General features: G+C 44.0%; 1 protein-coding gene across 8 annotated transcripts in view; it reads right to left on the bottom strand.

Moving 5' to 3' along the window:
• The window catches only part of MYO7A (myosin VIIA), a 99,547-nt gene that overhangs the window by 67,231 nt on the left and 11,662 nt on the right, over positions 1–20,654 (bottom strand). For all 8 annotated transcript variants that reach the window (XM_088159212.1, XM_088159213.1, XM_088159216.1 and 5 more), the window contains exon 2: positions 13,378–13,435. In XM_088159212.1, coding sequence (XP_088015338.1) covers positions 13,378–13,395 — 18 coding nt within the window. In that variant the 5' untranslated portion in view covers positions 13,396–13,435. The remainder of the gene's footprint in view (positions 1–13,377; positions 13,436–20,654) is intronic.

The following is a 20,654-nucleotide window of genomic DNA, read 5'->3' as shown; positions in this document are numbered from 1 at the left end:
CCAAAAGCTGTGCCAGAGCCCTGCCTATCAGGTCTCATACAAAAAGCTGATGGATGTTGCTTGGGATGTGATTGAAAAATCTGTTAAGATGCAGAAGTGGAACAGGAAATGAAGACTGAGCCTTTTAGCCCCATGGCCAGGTCCTGTCCTAAATGCAAATGGAAGAAATCCAGATAAAGACAACGGAGCAATCATAAGAAGTACAAATCTGGAAAACTGGATTGTGGGAAAATAAAAGCAGGAGGAATCAGAAGGGGAGCACTTTAGAATGGGAGCCTGTAATTCAGTACTCTTTGACCAAGACATATTCCTTCAGGCCCTAGGAGTAAGAGTTTGTTAGGTAACACTCTGGGAACTTTCAGATCCACTCTCAATCTGCCAGGAACAGTCAGCCCCATACCCCCAGAAACCAAGGGTGCAGCTAAATCTTCCTTAGTTTGTGATAGCAGGCATGATGGAAACTCCTTGCCCTTACCCATGCAGAATTAAACACTTTGAATATTTTTCTATAAATGAATGTTGTTTTATACATCAAGTTTTAGGAAGATGGTACTAAGGGAATGCCATCTCCTTCCCTAAGCATAGTTTGGGAGGGATGCTGATTCCAATAGGTCCCTAAAGTTGGACAATACCACTCAGCTATCTGTTCCCATCCCTTTGATGGTACCAAGCTCTGTAGTGCAGGAGATACACCTTAAGGATGAGATGCCACCAGAGGGACAAGCTCGAGGAGCACACCCATGGGAACCTCATGAGGTTCAACAAGGCCAAGTGCAAGGTCCTGCATCTGGGTCAGAATAACTCCCAGTGCCCATATAGGCCAGAGGATAAAGGGATTGAGAGCAACACTGAGAAGGACAGGATGGATGAGAAACTGGACATAACCCAGCAATGTGCACTGGTAGCCCAGAATTCCAGCTGCATCCTGGGCTGCATCCCCAGCAGGTTAAAGGAGGGGGGTCTTTCCCCTCACCACCACTGTGGTAAGACCCCACCTGCTCTGGGGCCCCCAGTATAAGAAGGACACGTTGGAGTGAGACCAGAGACCATGACAGTGCTCAGAAGGCTGGAGAACGTCTGCTATGGAGACAAACTGAGAGAATTGGGGTGTTCAGTCTGCAGAAAAGAAAGTTCCAGGAAGATCTTAGAGCCTCTACAGTACCTAAGGAAGACCCAAGAGAAAGCTCGAAAGGGACTTTTGACAAGGGCATGTAGTGATATGACAAGGGGGAATGGCTTCAAGTTGAAGTAGGGTTGATTTAGGCTACAAGAAAGCTGGGGACAAACTTTTTTAGCAGGAAAAGGGGTTAATGGTTTTAAACTAAAAGAAGAGAGATTTCAAATAGATGTTAGGAAGAAGTCAATTTACAACGAGGGTGGCCAAGCACTGGTTTGAAACACAGATTGCCCAGAAAGGTGGTGGAAGCTTTCAAGATCAGGTTGGACACGGCTTTGTGCAACTTGATCCAGTTGAAGATGTCTGTGCTCATTGCAGGGGTTCTGGACTAGATCAGCCTTAAAGAATCTGTGATTTTTTTCTTTGATTTGATCCCCAGTGGACCAGCTCAGGGCATTAACCCAGCAGCCACATTTTCATGTGTTTCTGCAAAGTGTTTTGCTGGTTTAGGCCCTGAGCTGACTCCCCAGGCAAAAAGCAAAGCCCCGGTGCAGGAGCAGGGAGAGCAGCAAGAACACAGAGCTGGCAGCATGGCTGGGGGAGTGGAGCTGCTCCCTGTGAGGTACCTGCTGTGGCAGAGCTGAGCATAGCTGATGGAGGCTCTGCCACACTCAGGCATGAGCTTTATTCCCTGGATGAAGGCAGAGAACGGTTTGATTTGATTCATGGAAGCAGAATCCCAGCTGATGAGCATGAGAGCTACAGAACTATGTAACAGATGGAGGTAAATAGGTACATCTACAAAACATTGTTCTGCCTCTGAGGCATACAGCCTTTTCAAGATCAGAATGATTCGCAGAAAGAACAGCTTGAATTACATTGTACAGTACTGATTAAGGGGAAAAATAATAAAAAAAGATGATATACAGAAATGTAAATGGAAAGGGATGTTTCTAATCCTGGCTCATGCAAACTGTTCAAAGAAACCTAAAAACAACCACATGAATTTAATTATTTTGGCTGATTGTATTCATTTGGAAACAAGGAGCATTTTTCCACCATCTGCAATAAAAATATATTTTACTTTTCACAAGCAACCTATCAAATTCTCTTTCAGAGTTTTAGCTTTATCTTCAATGCTGTGGGAAGATGCTTTCTGCTTAATTTCTTTACTTCAGGCTCTCCTTTGCTCCTCCCTGCCTTTTCACCACCTCACTGAGACCTAGTCTGCAATTAGTTCCTGTGCAGCAAACAGATGTGAGACTATTGCAATCTGCACAGCATTTACTGCATAAACAAAGATGCAGACATAATATAAAGAAGTGCTTAATCGTACTGCAAATATATTATTTTCCTATATAGTAGTAGGCTATACTTGTGTAAATGCAATTTTCCCAGCAGAAATGTGTCTGTGCTAAGCATCTGCATTAGCCAAAGTCACACCGATCTGTCTAGACAAGTCCTACTCCTTAAATAGAATATCTCACCTTTGGAAATATTGAATGAAAGGGGAGTAATGCTACCTTTCCTTCATTGCCACAGCAAATCTGAGCAGATCTGTCCACTTTGCACACCATCTATGCTTGCCCACTGAGGGTTGTGATGATTACTGAGGAGAGGAAGGGGTTCTGGAGGGAGGTTATTTTGCAGCTCACAGAGTAGCATCCTGAGGCAGTTTGTGATATGACTGCTGAAGGGAGAAGCTGACTACTCCAGGGGTGTGTTTGAAAAGCCAGCCCCTGAGAGGAAAGGATGGCAGGAGAAAACATAACTGAAAACAAACCATGCTGGCAACACTTGTGATGCAATTTAAAATATCTCAATACTGGACTTTGTTCCTTAGGTGCCAGCAACAAAGGTGCAGACATGCTGCAGTAAAAGTACCACCCTTCCAAAAGAAGAAAAGACACTTCAAGATGTAAAAAAAAATTGTTTAGATTAGGTTTAGATTAGGTATCAGGAAAAAAATTCTTGACAGCAGGAGTGGTGAGGCACTGGAAGAGCTTACCCAGGGAAGGTGTGGCAGTCCCAAACCCTGAAGTGTTGAAGGCTGGGTTGGGTTGGGTTTGAGCAACCTTATTCAGTGGAAGGTGTCCCTGTCCATTGCAGGAGATTGTAATGAGATATCTTTGGGGTTCCTTCCAAGCAAAGCCATTCTATGATACCATGATTCTGTGAAAAAGTCTTGAGAATGTGAAGCACATAGTTCTTTTTTCACAATGAAATAGAAAACAAAAGAATCCTGTGAGTGCTTATCAAAACCTAGAAAAATAATCTATATTTCATTGCTTGCTTTATGGTTTTTGAAGACTCCAGAGCTGCCTCTGTACAAGGTCACCTTGAAAAGGAAACTCAGTGCAGGTTGCTAATTGCAACCACTTGCCTGGATTCTTCAATCTCTGTGCCTGTAGTATTGGAAAATCTTGCCGAAGTGCTGGTGGTGGGTCCCTCTGAGGGAGAAGATGGACCAGCTGCAGAGCTGTGCAGCACAATACCAGCCCCATCTGCTGTAACTCTCTGGAATTACCAAATGCCTCAGGAGACTTGTTTCTGATGATTTCTCCATGGGTTTTAATTAAACTTTGATGCTAATAGTATATGAAATTCCAGAAGGCTGGAATAACATAGAGACCACAGAGGACAATCTGGTTTATTGAGGGTCTGAAGGGATCAGATGGCAAGTTCAGCTAGACAAACCCTAAGAGGTTGCAAACAGAGGTGGAGTGGAGTTTTTAGGCTGGCACAAGACGATGGAGACTGGGACAACCATCACTGTCCAAATCACACCTGCAATTGCCAGACCCAGCCAAGACATTCGACTTGCTGGATCAGGACACACACACAGATGTGCCTGTGGATGCCTCCAAATTGTGAGCTTGACAAGCTAATGGTTTAGAGCTTGTTGGGCACACACTGAAGAGACCTGGCCCTCAGAAAGTGACCATCAACCAAAATCAGTCGTTTTTACACATATGAATCCAGAAACCTGTTTCAAAATCCAAGTCCCACCAAATAATCCCCAGCCAGTGCAATCAAAGCAATACTCACACACTGGAAAAGGAAGTTGGACCTATTTCTTACATGAAATTTTTAAGGAATGAATACTGGTGAGATTGTCAGTGGGATAAGACTTTCATATGGGCATCCTCAACTCTAGTAGCTAGAAGAATGAAACCATAAAAGAAATAAACTCAGCATTTTGGCACAGAAAATAATTCCTGTAGTTTTGGTATTTCTTATATTCCTCATGGATATTTTATCACATGGACAGTCCATTCTGCATATGCTGCACAAGGGGGATATGGCCTCTAAAACCCATTTGAGAAGGGTTGCATTACAAGTAAGTTTTGTTAAATGTTACTCCTGGAACTAAAATTTTGGTTTGGTTGGGGGGTTTTCAGGAAGCCTAGAATGGCACAGAGGCTTGTTCAGAACCTGGCAGCTAATGGGTACTCATGTGCAAACCCAAATCGTGTGAAGGGAAATTAATTCGTGTGAATAATACTCATCAATTTTATACTTGCTTTGAGAAACTCACTAATTGCCATAAAGCTTTAATTTTGAGACTGCCAAGAGTATTATATAGATATATTAATTAAATCTGTGTTTCAGGAATTAGCTGACAGTATCAGCATGGAAATACAGTTAATGCCTCCACTCCATTTGCATTTGCTGGATGCAAATATTGTTTAATTTCCAGCATCTATGTAATAGGAAAGACTGCTGGTTCCTCTCACACCGAATCTAGCAATTTTATGGGGTAAAGGGGCAGTAAAATACCCTCACAAAGTGATTTGTAGATCATGAAAATGCGATGTGTGACCTTAAGAGTCATTTGCCAGCAACGGTGCTGGCAATAAAACGCCTGGCTGGGTGGTAGGGGATGCACATAAATTGCTCACATTGCATTTGCACGGGCTGCACAAAAGGCTTCTGAGTCATGGTGGGCAAATCACTGTCCCAGAGAGGTGTTTTTCCTAACCTTAAAACCAAGCATCATTTGGTTCTTTCTTCAGTACGCAGGATAAGCCAACCTCTCCTTCTCCTGCGTTCTGGTAATGTGGCTCTGAGGAAAGGATGGAAGACATCTGCTTCTTGGTAGAAGAGTAGGGAGGGAGCAGTACTATAGGATGCAAGTGGGATTGCCTCAGGCAGGACATGCAAATGGGTGTGCAAGGTTAAGGCACACCAAAGGACCCTCTATGGTAGGTGGCATCGTGCTTTCTCCAGTGGCCCAGGAGGTTGCCTAAGGCAGAGTGGGACAGGTCGGACGAGACACTTCTTTAAAATACTCCTACAGTCCAAAATTAAGGGGATATCAAACTCAGAGGTGGGTAGGTTCAGCAAACAGCCATGGAGGTGGATGAGAAGTAAGGACATTGCACAAGTGCTTGGAAGGGAGATGCATTAGGGAGTGCTAACTAAATAAGTCACAACAGGCTTGGAAAATTACCACGCTGAAAAGTCAGAGGTGAAGGCCAGGAAATTAGCTGAAGGATAGGAAAATACTTTGGGGAAATTCCAATGTATGCTTACTAGTCCCTTGGTTTCAGCAACAGTCATTTTGGATACAGAATGCCAAGTGGGACAGACCTCGGTCTGAACAAATCTGAACATTTGATATACATTCCCAACTTCAGCCCACTCTAACTCTCTTTAGAATTTTTTAATTGTTTCTGTTTAGGAACGGAAGTCCTTATAATTTACAGCTGGTGAAGTTTTCTCCTTCCACAAAAATTGCCTCAAGGAGGATGAAATCCTTGTTAACTTTTAAGATTGACCTTCACCCTGTGTAAGAAAGCAGTTGGTTTCCTTTGCCAATGCCACCTCCCTTGTGCCACCTCCCAGACTGGGCTGATTTGTGAAGCAGAGAAGAAGAGGACTGATCCTATCACCTTCCCACGCTTGTAAAACTCATCCATGTGGCTGTGGCCAACAGGGAAAGGGCAAGTCCCTTACATTGCAACACTGATGCATAACCCCTGCAGGAGCTGGGCAGTACAGCTGACCACTCAAGCAGTATCTGTAAATTTATCCAGGGGTAGCAAAATGGAAATGCTAAAGTATCAGAATACAAATTCCCAAGTCCTAGTCCACACTTACTCATCTCATTCCCCATTGTGGAAAGCTCCAGCAGAAGTATCTAAAGTGGAAGCTGGCTCACTGGCCTATCTCAGGTTATTTTACTGCCAGTACTGAATTTTCTTTGTTCTTAAAGGGATTTTGAGTTCTTTTTCAGAAGTCTCCTTACGTGAATTCAAGCAAACATCTAAATTATCTGACTATTTTGGCTGCATTTATGAATCAACTCAAAATAGATTTACTCTTCAAAAATTCTCACTATAAATTTTCCTTAGAGACTGCCATTTCACCAAAACCTGTAATGCAACAGGAAAAACATATAAACAAAACTTTTAGAGAAAACACTTGTGTTTTGCTAAAGTCTGACATGGAGAGTATAATTTTGATGTTCTTATTGGAATTCTGTCTCCTAATTCAGGTTTTAATTTCAATTGAACTATTTTATTTATTGACCAGGAAATTACATCCTGACAGATATTCTCTACACCCCCATCTCAACTTTCTCCCGAGAAAGAAATGCCATTTTCCAATTTGTGCTATTTGAAAAGGTCTGTTATTGCTTTTCTTCCCCTGGGCCCCAGGAGATGTGTTCAGCCTCTTGAACCTGATTGCAAAAGCCAGAGCTAAGTGGGTTTCTTTAAGAAAATTGCTGTCAAATCTACTCTGTGCTAGCAAATGATGCTGTATCTTGAAAAGGGAATGAATTTTACACCATAAGAGCCAAATCTTTCTCTGGTGCACATCAGAGTAATTCCACAGAAGTGTCTATAACCCCAAATCCATGAAAAGTTGAGGGTTCCCTTTTTAATGCCTTGCTATCAAATGTTTTCCAATCTTGCAAGAGGAATTTGATGAAGACTAAGGTCACCTCAAACAGGGAGAGACACCAGCCTGCTGCACAGACTTTTGTACAAGGAGAAGACAGCAAACACGGTCCCACACTCCACTGAGGATGTCACATCACAAAAGACATGTTGGCTTAAATGTCTACCTTTTCATCAAATCCCTCCAATTGTCAGTCCCTATATAAAATAAATAAATAAGAATAAAAATAACAGGAAAAAAAAGAAATCGTAACTTACGTAAAAGATTTTTTAAAATATGTGTGAATCATATGATTTTGGTGAAATTATGGACAAGATGGTCCAGATAACAGCTGTCACACATCTGGGACAGACAGAGGCAGGCGGGTATGGGGGCATGGGGATGGGATGGGAGCTTCTTTGCTCTACTGCTTGCACAGCTGGGATGAAGATGCTTCCTCCCATTAAGAACAGAGGTCAGAGGCTCTACAGCTGGATGACCAAGGGAAATCAACACTTGTATTCTTGTGTTGATCCCTAGCAGAAGGATAAGATGCAGGGTGGATGAGAGTGAAGCATTTCTGATCTCCCTCCCCAAACCTCACTCTTGAAAAAGGGACTGATAGATGGGCCAGCAGGCCCCAGTTCCACCAGCTGGGGCAGTGGCCAGGTGAGCTTCAGGATTCATGACAGGTTTTTTGGGGGTTTGGTTTGTTTTTGTGCTGTTTTTTGTGGGTTTTTTTCTTCCTTTTTTTTTTTTTTTTTGTGTTTTTTTTTGTTTGTTTGTTTGTTTGTTTTGTTTTGTTTTGTTTTGTTTTTTTTACAGAAAGCATGTAGAAACAGTGAGACTTGTTCAGGGTCAGGTCGTAGAATCATAGAATGATCATTTAGGTTGGACAGGACCCTTGAGATCATCAGCTCCAATCATTAACCTAACACTCTGAACCATGTCCCCAAGTGCCAAATCTTTTAAATACCTCCAGGGATGATGACCCCACCACTGCCCTGGGCAGCTATTCACCATCCTTATGGTGAGGAAATTTTTTCCTAATATCCAGTCTCAACTCCCCTGGCACAGCTTGAGGCTATGATGAGTTGGAGAGTATAAGAGAAAGAGACAGTTGGAGGAGCTGAATCCCTCTCTTCTTGCTCCAGATGACAGGTCTCAGCAAGTTAAATGCATCCTTAAGGGCTCTGACAGTCATGGAGAAGTTACCATCAAGCAAGACAAGATCATATATGAGCTTTTCTGCAGGAGCTCTCCCCGGGGAAACACGTGGCCCCAAAGATTAAATCAAGGTAAAATTTGTTATTGAGTCCTTTGAAGTTTCCTATATCCTGAAATTAATGTCCTGTTGGCTGAGTATTTTGTTACTGCCTCTTAAAAAAGCAACACTAAACTCAGCTGCACATACAACAACGCTCACTTCTGTGTCTTGAATTCAAATAGATGAAGGTTTCAGTGCATACACTTCAGGGAAGATGGATCCTGGGTTTCTGCCTGAGGTATCAAGAAGCAGGAATGAGTGCATTTCAGACAGGCTCTCTCAGAAGGTATCTCCACGCCAGGGCTGAGATTGCTTGCTCTACCTTTATTTGACATCACAGAATTTATATTCCACAGCCATAGCGCTACAAGAACATCTCCCTAGCCTGCAGCTTCATTTTCTGCACACAGCAACCCCAGCACTTTAATTGTCCCATAAACGTGATGGAAAGGATTTGATGCAAAGAGCTGTTAAAATGCCAAATGTCTTCAGCACTGCAACTAATGAATGGCTCCCAACGATTCATGTTTCAATCTATATGCAAATGTGCCCTTTGGTTGGCTTGTGCTGGACTTTCCACTGCAGCATTACAGCTATCCAGGGAAGCCTCAGACTCATAGATCAGACAGATACAAGGCATAAATGGGAGAAGACTTAAATTATTCAGTGTTTATGAGAAAGAGAATCCAAACAGCAGAGCTACACTTTGCTTTTTATAATAACATGATTACAGATGAGCCCCAAGCAGACCTACAACAGCATTGTTTTTCTCCCCTGCCTCTTCTTCCCTGCTAGCAAAACATACAGCACAATGAATCACTTGGAAAAGCTGAATGGGTGCTCAAAACAGGGCACGTCAGCTCCAGGTAAAGCCAGTGCTCACACAGCCCAAGTGGAGGATGTGAAAGATTTCAAAACCTGGCCTCTGCTATTCCTACCCCCGGCACAGGAAAACACCTCCTGGAGCATCAAACAGAGACTCTGTTAATGCTGGCAGTCACAACATCTATTTCTGCTCATTTACAAACTGCACAAATCCCTTCACCTGCATTGCAATGTGCAATTCTGGTCTTAACAAGAAGAAATTAATACAATAAATTAATTATTCTAAAGGCCATTCCTGACACGAGAGCAGGAAGCCACAAATATCCTCAAAAACCGGAAACATGAATATATCAAGGATGATCTTGTTCATGTATGCCTTGTGGGATTTAATGCTGAAGCTGTACTGCAGACTTTACATTCAAAGAAATGCCAGAGGTGTCACCAAATGCCAAATGTCAGAGGAATTGCAGAGTGGATAGGAGCAAGGAAACGGTGAGATTTTGGCATTGTCCCCAGGAGTCACCTCCCCAGCAGATCTGACAAGCCAGGAGTGCAGAGCTGAAGTCTCTGACTAAGCCTTGGCTCCTGCAAAGTTTCAAAATAGTTGGAACAACTTCCTTGTTTTTATGTTGAACTGAAAAGAACTTTATACTGAGGCATCCACTATGCTTGATCCCTCAGGACTTTAACATCTGGCTGAACTTTGGTTTTCTTTATCTGCTTAGATTAGGTCTCCACTGTTTCTTTTAGCTCTTATTTCCCCCTGTAACTGCAGGAGCAGGTTAGGGGGACACTAAGAATGGGAGAAACCTGCAACAGCAGAGATGCTCTTCATGTGGTCTAGACATAGTCAGGCGACTACAGTAACACAGAAACAATAATCTGAAAAGTCTGGTTTAATGGATGAGATTTGCAGGATCACAGAATATCCTGGGTTGGAAGGGATGCATAAGGATCATCCAGTCCAACTCCTGATGCAGAACTCAGTCCTCCACAAAATACTTAAATTTTGCAGCAGCTTTTATTCCCCAGCAGACAAGTTGGTTTGATTTCTGCTGGGCTGGCCCAGCAACAGCAAATTTGCATTACCTTGGATTTAAGTCTGGGCTATAGGAGCTTCTTGCCTACAAGAGAGAGGAGATGAGTCTGTTAAAAGGAGCCATGCAGCAAGCACCAGTCTGTTGCCATTTGCCACCAGGAGAGCCCTCTTCCTGGCCAGGCTGTGTGGTCAGCTGTGGGCAGGACCATCACATCCTCCCTGTCTCCACTCCAGCTCCAAAAAGGTCTCTAAGTTAAGTAACAGACAGAACACACATGAATGAGCTGCTGCTGTGCTGTGGAGCCAAACAAACTTGTCAGGCTGCCAAGGCAGGAATTCAGGAAGCCCTCCTTTTCCATCTTCCCTTTCTTTGTGCATGGAAATGGACTTGCCACTAGTAATTTGCTAGCGACTAAAGCTGATAAGTTTGGCTCCCTGCAGGCCCCTGCTGGGGAACAATATTGGCTTTTCTTTTGGATTACTGGGTGGAACACAGAGGGCAGGCAGAAAGCTCTGCGTGCTTTCTCCTCCTTGCTGGAGCTGTGCACTGGCCTCAGTGCTCAGTTGTCCCTAAGGGAGATCTTGGTATGACGTGTTCTGATGGGAGAATGGAAGAGAAGCAATGTCACAGGCTCATCTTCAAAATTCCTGGGTTTATAGCTGGGTGGAAACCAAGCAGTAAGGGCCAAATGCTCTGTGATCATCTATGCCAGGTGATGATTTAGGGTTTTATTTGACCTTGTTGGAGTAAGTTTTCAGGGAAAAAGCATGTTGTGCAGGTTGAAGAAGCTGGGGGGAGGGGGAAGACAGAGAGAAAGCTCCTTGGAAAGTAATACAGGTCCTGAACAATATATATATATTTCCAAAATCTTTGAGTAAACTGAAGGAGGCAAAATACGAATAATGCTGCTATTTGTAATTAAGCATCGCATAAACTTTAGGGCAACAGAGAGCAAAGTGTTTCCTGTGTGACTCAGAAAGGACCTTCAGATGGGACAAACTGGTATAAAGTGACTTCAGAAAGAGCCTGTACCTGCTAACATCTGGGTAACCTTATTTCATTATGGAGGGCTCCTTGCTCACCTTATCCATGCTAGAGAGATGTTTGCAATGAGCAACAAATTCAACATAAACCTATTTCCTGATATTTGCCAGCAACCTCTTGGCATCTGAACCCACAGGGAGAGTGCTCAGAATTGTTTAGAAGCACGCTGCAGCCTTGCCTGGACAGGACACTTTGTTTTTAGACAACGAGCAAGGTGCTCAATTAGATTAAAGCTCCACAAAGGGTGAATTCAGACTGGCACAGAAGACTACGATCCAGTAGCCGAACCACAGAGGGGTAACCCCCAGAGAGAGATGTGACAGGCAGCCTGGAGTGATACCATCCTAGACAGAGGTGTAGCAGGGTATTTCTCAACTGCTATTCTGACCTTTTTGCCTAATTTGTTTTAATTTCCACACCCATTTTCCTTGGCATCACAAACTGCATCAGCCAGTTTGTGTATGGGGCCAACGCCTTAGAGCCTTTGGAAGGAGGACCAAGCTCCTACACACCCCTACCAAAGTGCAGCCTGTTTTTGTTGGTTCTGGCAGGTTAGGGAAACGCTATAAAAAGCATTTCAGTTGTTCCACAAGATCTCTGGCATTCCTTCCACTCAAAGCTATCCTCAGCACTTTGTGTCACTGCTCTAAACTGAAACTATGTGAGTTCCTTCAAACGTCCAGTGCTTTCTGCTGGACAAAAGCAGATTTACCAAGCAAGAGACAGAATTAAATCAAAACTGTTGGGTAGATTTTCTCTATTGCATCAATGCTTGACCGTGTTGACAAAGACACTTGAGTCTCAATCTGCAGCCCAGCCCAGGACACGTGGTGGGACTGTCAGTCCTCCCCAGGGGAGACATGGCAGTGAGGAGCTGAGAGTGAGACATGCTGTACTAGACAAAGGGAAAACACTACAATATGAAGCCCTTAATTATTGCAGAATCTACATGAGATCTGCTATGCAATTAATTCTCCATTTCATACAATCCTAGAATGGTTCGGGTCGGAAGGTGTAGTCATGGAAAGGGGTTTTAACCCTTTAAGTGCAGCAGAAATAAGATGCACAGCTACATGGTCATCTTTCATGATAGGAAAGAAAGAGAGAGACAAGTTTATTCAGAAACACACTTGGTTTTATAGCATGACTCGCAATTCCAAGAGTAGAGAAAAGGTGATTGGTTCAGAGAGAAGACACCCCATTCCCAGGGCCTGGTCACACACCACAACAGGTGTTCTATCTTGTTATTAATTCCTTTTGATTTTGACCAAATAATCACCCTGGGAGAAATTCTCCCTAGCCTTGAGCTGGACCAGCTTATCTTCTGGGAACAGAGCTGAGAAGCTCCAGCCTGGAATATTTTTCAGGCTGTAATTTTCTTGTTTTCTCAATATGTGTCCCTACAGGAAGGGACTTTAATGGTCATCTTGTTCCAAACACCCTGGCATGGGCAGGGACACCTTCCACTAGACCAGGCTGCTCAAAGCCCCATCCAATCTTCCTTTGAACACTTCCAGGGATGGGGCATCCATAGCTTCTCTGAGCAACCTGTGACAGTGCCTCACCCCTCTCACAGGAAAGAATTTCTTCCTAATATCTAATCTAAACCTGTCCTCTCTTAGTTTAAAAGCACTTCCCTGGTCCCATCACTGCAGGCCAATGTAAAAGTTGCTCTCCTTTTTCACAAGCTCCCTTCAGGCACTGTGAGGTGATATAAGGCCTTCTCCTTCTCCTTCTTCTTCTCAACCCCAACTCTCTCAGACTGTCTTCATATCATCCTTCAATTTCTTTTAAATGTGCAAAAAGACTCCATTTTTACACAGCCAAAGCAGAATTGTTCCCAGAAATTAAAAATCAATTTTTGACCAGATCCTATTTTAAGTCAGGCAGTAAGTTGTTTTATGCTTCTGCATGTCCACGATTCACGTGTAGCTTTTGGGCCATCCCAGATGAGAAAATAGAAGTGGAACATTGTGTGAGGTTAATCTGGACTACACATACAGAGCAATGATTTCCTCTAAGCCAATCAAGGATTAAGGCTAATGAGTATCTCTGCATCTTGTAACAGTCCTTTTAGGGAAATAAGATAGGACAAAAATAACCTGACTTGACCCTTCCCCTCCAAAAAAATATTTTCATCAGTGCCTCTAGTGATGGAGTTAAACTAGAGAAGCTGAGGACAGGAATGATTCACTTACCTGTCGTAGAATGACCATGGTTCCTGTATAAACACATCAGCAATCACCAGGAATGGACCTAAATCAAAAGAAGTCAGCAATTAATGACTCTCCCCTGGCTCAAGAGATCCAGCTTGGGACTGTCCCAACCCCACAGCATTTCCACAGCCCTAGGTGTGGAAGAGAGCTAGTAGCAGTGAAACTCCCAATGCTTTTGTAATATTAATTCCAGACAATGAGAGACAATCCTCTAAATACATCCAGATTAATGCTGGCACCATGGTGAATGAGACTGGGACTGGAGGTCGCTTATGCAAGTCATATTTTGTAAACTGAGTCCTAGAAAGTTATCCAAGGATTAACCCAGCAAACACACTGATACTGATTTATTACACGTGTCTTTGGATCCTCTGGTATGAACTAATGCACATGGAGATGGGGAGTACTGTCCTTAACACATCACTGGATGGGTGGATTTTCATCTTTCTATCCAAACTGCTTTCAAGAGAGGAAAGAAAATATCAAGTCCCCTAGCATAGCCTGAAATTAAGACCTGGATTTGATGGAGTATTTCCACTCCCTGCTCCAGCTGTTCTGTAAATTGTATCTTTGTGGGATTTGCATGGGAAAGTCCCATGCTGCTCCTGAGTTTGTGCTTGCTGCTCTGGTGCCATTTCATGGCTCCCAAAATTAAATGTGTTGGGTTTATATGAATAAAAAATGCTTTGAAAGAATTGAATTTCTGCATCTTTTAATCTCTGAGTCATCCTTGCTACGTGGCAATCAATAATAGTTGTATTTATATGGTGTGGAATGTTTTTCAGCACAGTAAAAATACTCATGCCTTAAAAAGCAGGGGAAAAGGCACTACATCTCAGAGACACAATTCTCACAGGGCACTGGACACTGAAGGCTGATGAAGGATAATCTTGCAGTACACAAGATATTTCCATTCACTGTGGCAAAATAATCTGGACTCATCATAAAAACCTGAATACTGCATTTCAAGTTTTAGCCATAATTTTCATTTTTATGCCCCTCTCACTAAAAAAGCAAACATTTCTCAGAGGGATGGGAGGAAGAAGTCTTTCCACCCTCCCCACAGTCGTCTCCAGGTCGGATGTCCCAAAGAGACAGACTCAGTCTTGCAATAGAAAGGTACAATAATGTCCCATGCCAGTGTCCCTATACACTTCTCTCATGGCAAGGAAAGTGATCTCTCTTCCCCACCAGCAGCAACTGCTTGTATCCCATTCAGCAAGGCAGAGACTTGGCTTTTGGACAGCTGATCATGCTGGCTGAATTTTCTGTAGCCTCTCAGGTGCAGTGGGAAACAGAGTTATTCCCATCCTAGCTAGAAAGGCAGGATTTATCTCTATTAGCTCCTTCAGAGATTGTAAAGGCTCAACAAAATTCCCAGATATTCCCTTTTCCTTACCAGGCTGCCTGCACCACCTCTGCATTTTCACAGACCACATATATGAAGCAAATAACTACCCCACTGAAATTTGTAGGCTTTTGCCATCCAAGTGCTTTCAACCACCTTAACGAAAACATCCATCTGCTAAAACCATTTACATGATCCACAAAGCCTCTGTATTGCCTAGGAAAGGAACTGGTGTCCTAAGAGCAGCCAGGGCATCACTGTTCATTAGGAAATACTCACTAGGCAAACTTTGGCCACAGGCCATATTTAATGAATTAATTTTGCTTTTCCTAGAAGGTAGATGAATGGTGGAAAATCACGTGCACACTTCAATAACTGAAAGGCTGTCAGGCACTTTTCCTAATTCTAAGATTGAACCTTCTCTGTAGCACATTAAATGATTACTCTTCTCTTTAATTCACATGGACTGAAAATAACTTCCTAACCCTGCCAAGTAGCGAGCCCTGAGGCAGACTGCCTAGGGATGCTGAAGAGTCTATTCCACTGGGAATAGGTGGCGAAATCTTAGCCAGGCAGAGAGCAGGCACTGGGGGAGATTCTTCAGAGGTCTGTACATGATGATCATGGGGTCAGTGTTGGACACTGGGGTGGGTAGCTGGATAACAGTTGGAGTTGCCTGGCTGAAGGACATCTGCTATGGACAACTCATCTAATAGTTCCTTTCCTCCCTTTTCCTCTCTGACAAACAGAGATCTTGCCCAACAAGGGCGCTCCTAAGTATCCCAGGCATAAATTTTATGCTAATCAGCCAAGTGACCTAGGTGAGCTGGCCCCATTGGGTGTCCACACTGCAAAAACTGTGCATGGACATCTATTCCAGCAGGCTGAGCTAAAGTTGTAAGTCCGTATCTCAGAACTGCTCCTTCAGTTTTTGTCCTGCTGCTGCTGAAACAAAGCACTTTTCCATGGTTATCTGGGTTCCTGGCATTAAAACTACCTGGTGTGTGGGCATCCTGCTTAGCCTGGCCTGTGGTGATGCTGCATTCTCTTCCAAAACTTGCACCAGCTTTTGAAGAGTATTTACACACCAAATCTCGTCTGGTTTTAAACAGGACTTTGGTGCCCAGAATCTTCTGTGGGTTATTTTTATTTTTATTTTCTGAAGGTCTAGCCTCATCCCAAGCCAGGCTTGATCTTGTTCAGTGCATTGTCAGTCTCTTCATGATGCCTTTGCAGGAGAGGTTGTACACAACAGAGAGTCACCTTTCCCCACGGCTTGCTCAGCAGGGATCACCCCAAAGGGGAAGCAGCAGACTCCCCTGCCCGTTCTTCCCACAGGGATCAGTAATAAGGATTGGGCTTGTCTGAGCACCAGAGAGATCAGCTGCCTACTAATTCATGAGGGCCCTGGTGGAACAAAACAGCCATCTGGACCCTCTGACCCTCGCTGGCAGGTGAGTGTACGGCACTTCAATCCCAATCCTGTGAGAAGCTCTACAGATGGTCGGGGAAATGAGCTGGGCTAAACAAAACACGCCCAGCACCTCTCCCATATCACTCAAATGTAACCCAAGGGCACAGAGACAACCCTCTGGAAAGTGTATTTTTTTGTAAATAGGGTTCATTTTGCAGTCTTCTGACCATCGCTGATTGAGCATCATCTGCTGAAAGGGATTTAAACGACATCTGGATGCAGACTGATGTGTGACACAGAACTATACATGCCACTTGCTTGCAAGCTATGCTCAACAGAAGCCAAGGAGTGCTTCAGGATGAGGTCTGCACCACAGTGATCTCCACCATGGCTTTCCTGGTTCTGAAGAGATCCTCAGTACAAAAGGAAACCGACAGAATTGGACTCTGGAGGGAGGAAGTCTCAGGAACCTGGACAAACCATTATCCTGCAATTGCAAAAAGGGGGTTGCTACTCTAATCTCTTTAACTGGCCCCTTCTGTGCCCCTTGTTGGGACTTCAGGACCGGAGTCCAACCACATGACTGGCCATACTTCATGGGGGATCACTCCACGGTGCTAATCCTCCAGCACATGCTCATTAAGCACTGGTCAGAAGAAATTCAGGTATTTCTCCTGAAGTTCTGCACCCTAAATGACTTTCCTGAATGCAAGTGCAGTGAAAAAAAAAATAATTTATGGGGTGTGTGCATTCAAATTCAATGCCTGTCCCCAACTGTACCCATCTTGGTTTAGAGCCTGTCTTTCAGAGAACGCCTTGTGCACTTTAAATGGTAAAAACTCCACAATTTCATTCTGCTTGTGTCCACTTCACTTGACTGACAGAAACATGTGTCACCTTAGCTCAGCAAAGAGATTTAACACATCAGTGCTCTCTGCACACTACTGCTTTCACCTCCTGCCCTCCTGCAAGGGATCTGAGAAGGATTAAGGATTTTCCAGTGTATTTTACTGTTCATCTTAGAAATGGTGAATAAAAGGGTCAGATCTACTCCCTGACAGACAAACACCTTTGTCCTTACCAAAGCCAGGATTACAATTAGGGGGAAAAACAATGGCTCTTGAATGTGGTTAAGCTGACAAACCCCGTCAGTTTTTAGGATCCCTAAACACTGAGACTGTGGGTGAGAGCGAGCAGAAAGAAGGAAGGCATTGTCACTACATACTAGTCCTCCTAGTCTTTGTCCATCTGGAAGCTGGCATGGTTGGGAAGCTGTGACAGTTTGTATTTTTGCACTCTTCCTAGAGTCCTCAGTGGGAAGTGGGGCTTTCAGGTCAGAAGGTCTCAGTCTGAATATGTCAGCCATTCGTCTTCTTGACCAACAGGAATCTTCCCTGCTAGCTTGATCAGCTAGCAAGCTCTCAACAGAGACAATTTACTACTTCTCTAGGTAATTTTCTCCAGCTCAAACAATTCTCAGTGTTCAAAATTATTTAAGTATCTCCTCATCCTCTGTATTTGCCTTCAGCTTCTCACCTGAGACAGTCACAGCTTACCAACTACAACTGACCACACAGATGGGCTACATGGAGGGTTTTGCCTGGTCCCATGGCAAAGGGGTTGAAACTAGATGATCCTTAAGGTCCTTTTCAACCCAACCCATTCCACGACTCTGTGATGTTCCCCATTTCTCCCATCTGAGCTTTTGACTGAAGTGTTATGGTAGTGACCATTCACTTACACCTTCTTTTCCTGTGGCACAAGTATCTTCATCCTTGCAGGAAGAAATGGTCATTTCTAACTCCTCCAGAGAAGCAAAATCCAGCCTTCTGGTTTTGTTACCCATTATCTCCTTTAATGTGGAGCAAAGATGCATTCCCATGGAAAGCAATGGTATTGCCTGGAGTACAATAAGTAGCAATGGGAATTCACCCAGAGTATTCACTGTTTTTTTTACACACAGGACAGCACACCCTGAGTTTTTGAAAGTGAGCAAACAGTGCAAGACTCCCGTGGCAGGGATGTGGGGACACGGCAAGCAGCACCTGGCCACATGTTGGCAGCCACCGGTGCCGAGAAAGTTCCCTTATTTATGCCTTAATTGCCGCCTCCGCACAGACGGATCGGCTTGAGGTCATGCTGACAAATGACGTGAGGAATGCGAGGAAGCTCTCACCTCAGCAAGGCAGGTCACAATAGCAATAAGCTCCAGAAAACATTTGGAATTACCATTGCTCACGTGAGCGGTGCATCCATGACACAGCCTGCCTGCAGGCTCTGCCTGCACCATGATCAGCACAGAGCCTGCTTTCCTGGAAAAGCTCTGACCCAAATTCACTGAAGGTTAAGAAAAACCTTTCCTACAGCTTTTGGATCAGAACTTGAGTGATTACCAGATTTCCAGTGACTGCTGGTCTCAGGAGAGGAACAGCTGCTTGAACAAGAGGTGTATTTTGGTGTAAAGAATTACCTCCCTGTCAGCTGCAGATCCAGCTTCCCGGACAACTGAGGGAAAAGGACAAATTCAAGTGGAGCTTCAAGCTGACATGTAAAGGTATTTCTGATAGCAGGGTGGGTAAAGTGCCACTGGGAAGCCCTGGATCCTCAGAAGGGCTCCTTGGTGTACAACACCGTGGAACCAAACAGCCTACAAGGGCTGGTTCAGGAGCTGTGCAGCCTTTTCTCGAGCTCTTCCTGCAACACAGCCTTACAGTGATGAAAGGAACAGGATTAGGTGCTAATTATATTTGAGGGTACTCCCGTCAGGCTTCTCCTTCTCGTGGGCGGATGCTGTTGGCAGGGAAGACCTGGAAGTCTTTTGTGGTGGGGTTTTGTTTGGCTGGCTTGTTTTTGGTGTTTTTTTTTTACAAAAAGAGATGTTCCAGGTATCCTACAGATCTGGAATCTTCAAACCCATAAAAGCCCGGCTACTTGGACTAAAAACACCTTTCCCGCACAAAAGAACACACAGAACCTGCTAATCATTAGCCAGATAACTACAGGATGAAAAGACCACAGGTACCAAGGTGGCTTTCTGTAGTAAAACAGCCAAGCACAGGAGCAGCCTTGCTGCATTACATACACAGATACTTTGCATTTCTGTACATTAGGGCTTTTTTTTCTGTTCAAGTAGCTCCAGGAAGAAAGTGCAGTGCTAAAGCACATTGCTGTCTGTCATTCTGTGAGTGCAACTGAAACCTGGGGAAATGATGCTCGTAACTGAAACCACTAATAAACAGGGTGCCATCTACACAACATGAGTGACAGATGAGCGTCCGAGGTTGTGCAGTAGGTAGCATTTCCAGCGAGATTTCAGTACCCAAAAATAGGGCATGGTTTTAACAGACCTTGGGTGGAGATGAACAATATGAAAAATATGGCTTCTCTCTGAAAACTGAGCACTTATAAACCGTGTGCTGAGCTCTCCTCATTGGTCAGGCTGACTGTGGATCAGCTAAAAATGAAAACAATATTGTTTCTTTTGACCCAGCTAAAAACCTCAACAACCAGATCCCCAGCAGTATCAAATGATTGAGATAAAATTACTTTGGTTGAAACTGTGCTGATTTCCACAAGCTGTGAAATGTGGTGCCATGAAATGCTGAGGTGATGATCTCTGCTGAGACTGTGAAGGGTTTGAAAGGACAGCAAAGGAAAGGAATGTGATCCTCTGTGCCTTCCTCCTCCAAGAGCTGCAGCACTAATTAGAGCCTGTGATGACAGCTCCAGGCTGTGTCATACAGTTTGCTTTTGCAAAGCACTGCACTGGTCAGCGAAAGGGCCATAGAGACTCATCTCCAGCTGCAGGGTCTCAGAGCTTTTTTAGAGTCATAAAATAGTTTGAGTTGGAAGGGACCTTTAAAGGTCATCTGGTCCAAACCCCTTGCCACAGGCAGAGACACTTTCCCCTAGCTAAAGGCTCCCTCCAGCTTGACCTCGAATACTTCCAGTAATAGGGCATTGATCACTTCTCTGGGCAGCCTGTTCCAGTGCCTTACCATCCTCATTGTAAGAAATTTCTCTCTTATATCTAGTCTAAATAAAGTCTCCTTCAGCTTAAAGCCATTCCCCCTTGTTCTATCACTACATTCCCTTGTCCAAAATTTTTCTCCAGCTCTCTTGTAGCCCGTTTCATTACTGGAAAGAGCTCTAACATCTCCCAGAACCTTCTCTTCTCCAGACTGAACAAACCCAAATCTCTTCTCTCAGTCTGTCTTCATAGGAGAGGTGCTCCAGTCCTCTGGGGTCCATTTGATCCTCTGCTTTGTCACTACCAGTCTCCTAGCAGAGTTATCCAAATTCCTTCATATTTCAGGTGAGGACAATATAGGCAGTTCCCCAAAGAAGCTGACACCCTGTGTGTGTTTAGCTATGTTTGGGGTGCATTCTGAGCTATCCTACACGACTACCTCAGATGTAGCCAGGTGGGCATCGACTTCTTCTCCCGGGCAACCAGCGACAGGACAAGGGGACATAGTCTTAAGCTGTGCCAGGGAA

This window comes from Sturnus vulgaris, chromosome 2 (assembly GCF_052056855.1).
Source record: "Sturnus vulgaris isolate bStuVul1 chromosome 2, bStuVul1.hap1, whole genome shotgun sequence".
NCBI classification, from domain to species: Eukaryota; Metazoa; Chordata; class Aves; order Passeriformes; family Sturnidae; genus Sturnus; species Sturnus vulgaris.
The sequence above is the reverse complement of the archived record's forward strand: the minus strand, read 5'-3'. Positions and strand labels throughout refer to the sequence as shown.